The sequence below is a fragment of the Lactuca serriola genome, chromosome 6 (genome assembly GCF_051521515.1).
Source record: "Lactuca serriola cultivar US96UC23 chromosome 6, Lser_US96UC23_V15, whole genome shotgun sequence".
NCBI classification, from domain to species: domain Eukaryota; kingdom Viridiplantae; phylum Streptophyta; class Magnoliopsida; order Asterales; family Asteraceae; genus Lactuca; species Lactuca serriola.
Window position 1 is genome coordinate 13,996,381 of NC_136413.1, and position 9,686 is coordinate 14,006,066.

General features: G+C 41.1%; 1 protein-coding gene across 1 annotated transcript; it reads right to left on the reverse strand.

The window, feature by feature from the left end:
* Nucleotides 1-7,156: 7,156 nt before the first annotated feature.
* LOC145058344 (aluminum-activated malate transporter 9-like) lies at nucleotides 7,157-9,483 on the reverse strand. The gene is made up of 6 exons (XM_079006264.1): nucleotides 9,190-9,483; nucleotides 8,912-9,052; nucleotides 8,514-8,783; nucleotides 8,279-8,418; nucleotides 8,001-8,147; nucleotides 7,157-7,854 (listed from the first exon to the last, which is right to left on the reverse strand). Exons 1-6 carry the CDS (start codon nucleotides 9,455-9,457, stop codon nucleotides 7,384-7,386), a joined length of 1,437 nt encoding a protein of 478 aa, XP_078862390.1. The 5' UTR covers nucleotides 9,458-9,483; the 3' UTR covers nucleotides 7,157-7,383.
* Nucleotides 9,484-9,686: the final 203 nt, after the last annotated feature.

Below are 9,686 nucleotides of genomic sequence, written 5' to 3' on the forward strand. Positions count from 1 at the left end.
GGGATGTCACACATTCAGCAGGACAGGTGATAGCACTTGCCCCTGCAACCATGAGGATCACCGACGGCCGTCAGGGCCGGGTAGAGATGCCTGCAGTAAGGAGCAGGGCGTATCAGTTGGTTTCAGATGAGGTGTGTGCAGCCTGATGTGTCGGGTACATATATTCTTTCATTTCTCTATTAGCTTATGATATGGTCTTATTGTTATGGTTCTGCTTCGGTATTAATTATGATACTTCGGAATTTTGCGGCCTGCTGGTGATTGATTTATATGCCATCTGCATACCTTGGATTATAGAATGATAGTTGGAGGTCGTCTCCTTTAGAGTGGGTTACTTAGGATGCATTACCTGTAGCATACCTGTCTTGGTAGTTCCTCGCTAGTTCGGGAAGTTGTCAATTGGAAATGGATCGGTTAGATTCCCAGTTGTGGTAAGTCGGGTCTTCAGCGAAGTGACCAAGGGATGGTAGGAAGAATTGGAAATTCTTCTGAGCTGTGAACTGTGAGGAGCTAGTCAATTTGAAGTGGGGGAGAGCCATCCAAGTGGCCAAGGATAGAAGTAAATACAAGACTGGGGCGGTTTCGCAGTCTTGGTAAGGAAGGAAGCAGCTTAAGAGGCTGTTTGGATGGAGGATCAGGTTAGTTGGGAGTTGGAGAAACTCTCCAACCTTGAGTTTGTGTATTCATGTCTAGCGGGTGACTGGTTCGGGAAAACTAGGTCGCAGAGCCTTCGGCAGGTGCGAGTGTAGGCAAGATATAAGACTGTGGGGTAACCGCAGCATTCCCCAGCAGCGAGTCAGTGAGGGAAGTAATGTAAGACTGTAGGTAGGACGTAGCATTCAATAGCAGTTTAGTTCGCGGAGTGTGGGCGGAGGCCTGTATCTCCTAGTTCGCAGAGTGTGGGTGGAGGCCCGTATCTCCTAGTTAGCACGATAGGGATCAGGAAAGGCTAACTCATTGAGGTTTAGTATGGAGTTGGCCTACATAGCCCTTGATAGGTGAGGCCACTCCAGTATGCAGTTGGGTGAGACTCGTAGGCGAGGCCCGTATGTTAGCAACAGTATAGGTGAGACCTGGGAGCAGGATTGCTCAGTAGTATGGTTTGGGTGAGACCCGTGGGCGAGGCCCGTGAGACAGTAGCTAGGCAGGCGAGACTTGAGGGGAGGACCGCTCTAGGATATAGTCGGGTGAGACTCGTGGGCTAGGCCCGTGAGATTATAGCAGCACAGGAGGGACCTGGTAGGGACCTTAGGGTCAAGATAGGGGATCAAGGATCCCAAGACTTGTAGCGCCAGCGTGGCAGGACAGATAGAGCAGTGTAGATAGCTGAAGTTTCTTCGGAAGTTGCTGGGAGCGACTAAGAGATTGTGCTAGTTGTAGTGACCGGTGAGTATCCGGTAACCCAGTTATCGGCAAAATTTGTAGAGGGGCCAGGGTGGTATCGGTCCATTCGGAAGGCGAATGAGAAATGGCAGGACTTTAAGGCAGGGAAGTGACGACAGAGAAGTATGGCGCAGGACAGCTAGTTGACCGAGGAGTGCTACGCCTCTCGCAGTAGGGTTGGACAATCTCAGAGGGAAGGGTTTGACCCTGTTCCGTAACTCTCGTTGGATTCTAACCGTTACAGGGATGAATCTTTTACTCGAAGGATTATCTGATCCATACGCTGGGCTGGGTGCTCAGCGCTAAGTTATAGTAGCATGAAGTGTTCAGTAGGCATCGACAGTTGTGACCAGCACTGGGAGTGGCTGGAGTAATGGATACCAGGAAGGATATGTCTTTCGCAGTAGTAGAGGAGGTGGTTCGTGGTAGAATGTTGCCTTGGGAAGGCCAGAAAACGTGCACGGAAAAAGGAGGGGTGAACCCCTAGGATATTCAGCATAAGTACTCGGAGAGTACTGGAAGGATTGTCAGTTGAGTGAGTTGGGTGCTCAGGATTGACGGGATTTGAGTGCACTTGAGGATTGATATCTTCAAGGACTAGTTTATTCTGGGTAATCGGGAGGAAGGTCCATGGAGGTGGTCGGCCGGAGTTATATTCATCAAGCAAGGGTGATGCAAGCGGATTGCAGGACAGATGGTTGTAGCGGACTTTGAGGACGAAGTCTAGTTTAAGTGGGGAGAGTTGTAACACTCAGAATCAGAAAGACCAAGAAAAGAAAGGAAAAGCTCTAAGTCATGAGTCAACTCGTCAAGTCCAGGGAGGAACTCGACGAGTCGGAGCGGGATCCGGGGCATAGAATAAGTGACCGACTCGGTGAGTCGGCTAGTGACTCGGCGAGTCTGTTCTAGGCGAGAAAAGCCCTAATCCCGGAGGCTGTGCCCTATTTAAAGAACATTACATCCCTTCCCTAGCCCCTTTACTCCCCTTTTGAGATCCGGAAACCCCTAAATTGTGAGTGAGAGCCCTTGGAAGCAATTTACAGCCTAGAAAAGTGATTTTGGTGGAAAGGGGCTTGGAGATCAAGAGGCTTGCTGCAAAGGAGTGGTGTAGATCCGGGATCTACTTCATTTGGAGCATATATTGGAGGTAATAAGCTGTTGCTTTGGCTTTATTGCAATTAGATTTATCATATGTTTGAGATTTGGGGCATTTTGGGCATGATTGAGATCTATGTCAAGTTAGAGTCCTAGATATGAGGTTGCTACCTCACATCAAGAATTGTGTTGGTCCAGAAGGTCATAAAGTTTATGTCAATAAGTTGTTGGTGAAGCCCCTTTATCTTAAACCCTAGCCCTAGAGTGTTTTGGGCCTTTAGCTCCTGGGTTTCATGTAAAGTTTGCAACTTTACGTGGGGGATAGACTGTAGAAGAGTGGATCTATGGATTGGAGCCCCTGTATGGCTCGAAAAGCCACTGTATGGATTGAGATCTGAAGAGACTCGGCGAGTCACATGGGTGTACTCGACGAGTTTTATGAACATGAGCATGGACTTAACAAGTTGGAAGAACAACTCGGCGAGTTTGTTGAAGATTTCCTTGGACTCGGCGAGTCTGGTCGTAGAACCTCAACCTTTTCTGGTTAAGTCACAGATCAATGAGTTGAGTGGTGACTCAGCAAGTTGGACAGGATGAGACTCAGAGATCGTTGAACTCGACGAGTCTTGGGGTGACTCGGCGAGTTGAGTCGTATTTTGAGAGTTTCTAAGTTTAAGAACTCGGCGATTCTATGAGTTGACTCGGCGAGTCGAGTCAACTGGAAGGTTGACTTTGACCAGGATTTTGACTTTGACCAGAGTTGACTTATTTTGACTTCTAGAGTTTAGTTTGGAACTAAGTGTTATGATATTAGTAGCTCGGGGAGCTAGTGGAGCAGCGGTTCAGAGAGTGGTCGGTCAGCAGCCAGAGGGTTATCAACAAAGTCAGCAGTGCAGGTGAGTTTCCCTTTGTGTGAATGGGTCTACGGCCACAATGTCGACCCATGTAGTTATGAGTAGGAAGGCCCGGGGGTTAGCCCTAGGCACAATATGCTAGTATGACATTCGGGACTAAGGTCCAATGTTAGCGGGCGAGTGCCCAAGGAATGGTTTGTATGATAGTTATACTTGTTGTCTGTGTGATACATGTATGTGCATGGTAGGGAGGTGAGTGTGGGAGAGGTCCCGTATCTCACCAATAGCAAAGTGTGGACGGTGTTCCATACCGCATTAGTAGTAGAGCAGCGGCAAGCCCCAAGTTAGGAAAAGAGTGAGAGTGGGTTGGGCCCGTATCTCACTGTCAGTAGGAGTGTGGACGGGGTTCCACGACTCGTCAGTAGCAGGACAGGGGCGAGGCCCAGGATAGGCGAGGCCTTAGTACAGTAATCTGGTAGAGTATGTTAGTTATGTGTTGTGATATGATTGTATGCTAGTATATGTTAGCGGGCGGGGCCCGGAGACAGGCAGGGCCTAAGGAAAACAGATATGTACGCCGAGCGGGGCTCGAAGCCAGGCAGGGTCTGGTAGCGGATGGGGTCCAATAGCGGGGGAGGACCAATGTAGAGGGCGGGAGCCCAGTATGTGGTTATATGCTTAGTGTTATGTATGGCATGTATGGATCAGTAGATATGTATGGTATGTGGTAGGTTGGGGAACTCACTAAGCTTCGTACTTACGGTTTTCAGTTTTGGTTTCAGGTATTCAGTTTTCGGAAGAGGAGCTCGGGAGGGTTGCAGTGCACACACCATGGCAAGGTAGCCTGAGATGTTTACTCTATTAAACAGGTGTTTTAGAAATGAAACTATGATTTCTCATATAAACCCTTTTTGTATGTTTGAATGACTTAACCTCTAAATTAGTGATGTTTTTTAAAAAAAAAAAATTGGACTCGAAATTTGGAATGTTACACAATATTTTACGTGGTTTGGTCAAGTTGACCTACATCCATGGATGAAAGAGAGAGAGAGAGAGAGAGAGAGAGAGAGAGAGAGAATGTGTGTGTGTGTGAGAAAGAGAGAGAGAGAGAGAGGGAGAGGGAGAGAGAGAGAGAGAGAGAGATAGAGAAAGAGGATTTTATTAACTTTCAGGAACTATTACAAGCACTCAAAATTGTATCTCATTTTGAGCTCTCACAGAAATCTAGCAATTTTACAATGATAGAGATATGAGCCTATTTATAGGCAAACATGGAAAACCCTAATTCTGGTGGACCAAGACCATCCATAATTCGCCCATTTAGGGGATGCCCTAGTTTCCAACCAATCATATAGTGTCATGCAGATGATTTTAGAACCTTTAACCTCATGAGCATCAACCAAATACATGATGGTGCATCATGAGTCACCATGGCGCACCTGATGGGTTTTAGCCATAAGAACTTTCCTATGTGCGCATGCAAAACCCTAATGCTTGGATCTAGGCTTTCTAATTAAACATGCTTTGAATCCAAGACTTCTAATGACTAATTAGGTATAAGAACAATACAAAATCAGATCTAGAAGTTTACCTTTGAATCTCTTGTTTGATCTTGTTGTCTTGGAGCTCTAGAGTCACAATTGTCACTCCTCTAATGGCTTACAAACACCAACTAGCAAGGAGGATGATTTGAGAGAGAGGTTAGGAAGAAATCCGGCCAGGGTTACTCTACTTTAGATGAGATGCCGATTTCCCTTGCTCAAGGGATCTATTTATACTTGTAGACTCCTTAAGGGTTTCACCTTAAACCCTAGTTGGATAATCTTTCCTTAAAGCAATCTAAATCCTTTCCTTAGATAAGCATTGGACGATTTGAGGCTATCCCTAGCCCTAGAATCCGTCCACCCTTCATCCAATAAGGATTTACAGTCTAAAGTGTAACTATCAAACAATTGACAGTTTATACCCTCTTATTTAATTAATCTCTTTAAGTCACCAAATTAATACTAATTAATTTATGACTTATATTAATCAAATAACAATATTATTATTCCTTATATTATTCTCATAATATATTAATAATATTTATTCTCTCATAATAAATCATCCTATCAAGTTTCTATGGTGAAGGCAACCCAAAGGACCATGCACAATCGGGTCAAATACTTGCCTAATATAGTTGCAGCCTTAGACACTATTCCAACATCAAGAAGGCGCATCAACTATGTGGAGAATCCTCCTTGAACATCTTCATCCTTCTGAGAAACATTGAACAATCTTGAGCATCCTAGTGAACCTGACACCTAAGTGGCATATCAGGAGCCATGATGGTGCACCTTCTTCATAAATGGCACATCATGCTCCATGATGGAACACCATCCTTATGAATGACACATCTTTAACTTGAGTAGCTCATCCATGCTTCTTTGTTCATCATCAACACTTCAACACTCCCAAAACACATCAAAGCATGTAATAGTGAAGCATAAAGCACCAAGGTGGCGCACCTTGTGCATGGATGGCGCACCTTGTGCACAAGGTGGCGCATCATGCTGCTTGGTGCATCACTGATGCTACACTACAACTTCAAGTGCTCCACATTGATCCTGATGCTTCATTCCACCTCCAAGTGCTCCATTACAACTCCAGGTGATCCATGTTCCTCCAAGTGCTCCATTACAACTCCAGGTGATCCATGTTCCTCCAAGTGCTCCATGTTCCTCCAAGTGCTCCACTTGATTCTAAGTGTTCCATCCAAGTGTTCCAATCGATTCTAAGTGTTCCATCCAAGTGCTACATTTGATTATAAGTGTTCCATGTTGGACAAAACTTCATACCTTAACATTGGTGTTGTACAAGATAGTCTCCTAACCACTGGATCTACTTATATATTGAACAACTAGGGTTACTAAAACACACGGATTACTACTTGATTAACGGCGACAACAATTGTGTCCGACTTGATATCGCCACTAATACTCTTAATTCTTGTAGTGTGTGCTTATTTGATTATATTTGGTAGAAAAGAAATTATTTTTTCTTTTTGTTTCCTATTCGTTGTTTCCAACTTTTCATAATATATTTTGTCACAAACATCATGATGCCCATATTCCAATAACAAGCCAAATGATTGTAGAAACCATGGACAAAAACCCAACTTTTGTACGATGGGTTCATCTTTATAACTTCTAAAATGCCATTTTATCTTTTTTTGTGCGGATGTCGTATGCTATGAGAGTTACTAAGAGAATATAGTTGTTTAGCAATACGAATACGTTCAACCTTACAAAAATATCGTCATTTTCATACATTCTCGCTAATTATTATTTATTTTTGTTCTCACATATCGTTTTTCACTCATTTTCATTTTGACAGAATACGACCCAATAAACATTCTGACAGAAATAAGAATAATAATAAGTGTATAATTAATAACATTATAGACGATTTAATTAGTGAGAATGTGTGTTAATGACAATAGTTAGAGCATCCACAATGGGAAGTTTAATGGAAGAGTTGAATGAGATGTCATGCATACTTGTCATTCAATGGATACAACTCCATCATTGTGAAATGTCGTCTTGGCATTCAATAGATTTTGAGTTCAATGGCCATTGAATTGAAATTGAACTCTTCAATGGGTAAAAGGAAAATATTTAAATATTTAAATAAATACTTTTTAATATGTTTTATTGAACTTGTAGAGTTTAATGCATTGTAGGATAAAAATGAATATAGTTGTATGGAATAGTAAAAGATGATATGACATTCCATTAAACTCTATAGAGTTCAATGCATTATGTCCTTATGTAAGATTGAACGTATTTATATTATCAAAAAACATATTTTCTTTATCATTCTCATAGCATACGATATCCGCACAATAATTAGTTAAAATAGAATAACCTAAACCTCTCTCTCTCTCTCTCTCTCTCTCTCTCTCTCTATATATATATATATATATATATATATATATATATATATATATATATATTAAATTTCATGGTACTTTATTTTATCATGGGCATGAAAACCCCGGTATTTTTCTTCTTTATAAACTCTCATGTTGGAATTTGGCCATCTGGGAAAGGTGGTGGACAGCTTCAACCAAATGATCAAGGCGAGCCACAAACTCTATTAACAGTGAAGTAAAAGTAGCAAGTGACAGTGCTGCAGTGCTCTCCCATGAGACTGAGAGTATCCTTTGGGAGTTCATCTCACCTTCTTCTTCATTCTCTCTTTTAAACTCAGCCAGTTGGTTTGACTTTGAGAAACCATTGATAGGGAGTGGGATTGATGAGTTATGATCAGAAAGTTGATAACTAGATGCAAGAAGATACGCATGTGTTTCTATTGCTCTTTGGAGTCTTTCAGACGAGCTGCGTACGCTTCTCACTAGAGTAGATTTAATGGTCTGCTTCATGTCACATATATCTTTTCCCAGACATCTTATCAAATCTGCAGCCTTGTTTGTTGCTTCTGATATCTCTGTTTCGAATATGGATCTTAAATTATACGGTGCCTATATAAAACAACAATCAAAAGAACAAATTAGGTACACTTCTTTATTCCATCTCTTTTACAACCTATACGCCTATATACCTAGGAAAAATAGAAAGAGAAGACAAGTAATTAAATGGTTCAAAAAGTCGACTACTCAAAAAGAACCTGAATTTCTGAGTGAAGAACGCCATGAAGTGCCATGACCTCATATGCACAATATCGTAAGACAGCGCCAACTTTGACATATTCACTCCATGGATAGAACAAGTGCCGGAACCTGCCATGTGGTGGCTCCCATTTAGCCGAAAGAGCCTAATAATTAATTATTCACCACCAAAACACCAAATTAATCTGTTAATTAAGATCACATGCATGCATGGGAGAGAAAAACGAAATTTCAAAAATAAAATAGAAAAACAAAGCATAAAAGTAGTATATATCACCAATGACTCGAGTTTAGCTGATGAGTTCAGTGTAGATCGGCATTTTTTGTATTGAGGCTCGTCTGGGAATTCGTCCATGAGAGTATTGGTGAACTCTGAATGATCTGATCCATCATTGCTTAAGTACTTATTCACACATTCTGAAGTTATAGCCAAAATCTAAGCTTTTAGCAATTCTTCATATATAGAATAGCTAGGAGCGTAAGATGTAGAGATGTTAAAAGATAAAAGTTACCTTCAAGTGAATCTGCTACTGAATTGAAGCTTTTGACAAGTTCCTTGTGCAACTGCTCACCAGCCCATATAGGGAAAATCAAAGTGTTCACTGCTATTGCTATAATTGCACCAATAGCGATTGAGTAAAGTCGTTCAATCGATGTTCTAATTGGATTCCCTGATCGATACCCCGAAACTATGATCAAGCAGTATGTAAATAGTATAACTCGAAATCCATATTCATATGGCACAAAGGTTGGCCATAACTTCATGAATGAGGTTACACTCCCTGTCAACATGCATGCATAAAACTAATTATATCATATATATATATATATATATATATATATATATATATATATATATATATATATATATATATATATATATAATACGTTATTTTGTTTATTAAGTTACCTATGATGAATATACTGATGCCTATAATAATGGGTTCAGCAACTGGACCACTCATCAGAGCTAATTCAGCAATAGCAATGGCTAAGACTCCAGCAAACAAGCTTCCGAGGACACGGTTGAATCCTTTGTGAAATGTTGCACCTTCAACAATTTATAAGCAAGTCATGCATGCACAAGAAAGTTATGTTGTAAATAGTTGTAATATAACATATATATTTTCATTAATTTTTACATGCATGAAGTCTTACGATTTCCTCAGATGATTAATACGTACATACCAACAGTATATTCAAACATGATGGCGACTGTGAGGATGGACCAGATAATGCTGGTGCTGAAGACTTGATAAGGTGCTTGAAATAGTATGAGTAAAGACACAAGGAGAACAGCAAGCCCAACTTTTAAAGAGAATGTAACTCTGTTAATGTCTTCTTTAGCAAATTCCCATATCTTATACATCCAAACTTTGAATTTGTTTCTGGTTTCTGGAAGTTTACCTTCATTGGACGAGATTTTGATTCCAAAACTGCCCTCCTTTCCGTTCATTTTCAAACTCCTGTTATGAGTATTGCAAGAATGAAAGGTGTGAGGTTTTGGAATGAAAGAATAGAGTCATTTAAAGACCAATGTGGCTTAGCTAGTTGGAAGTAAAGAAAAAGAATAATACATCATTTATACTGTACAAGTAAATACTACGGAACTAAACACCAAAGATAAAAAAAAAATTCTTAAACATAATACTTCTTTCGTTGAAAAGAATTAGAATCTAATAATA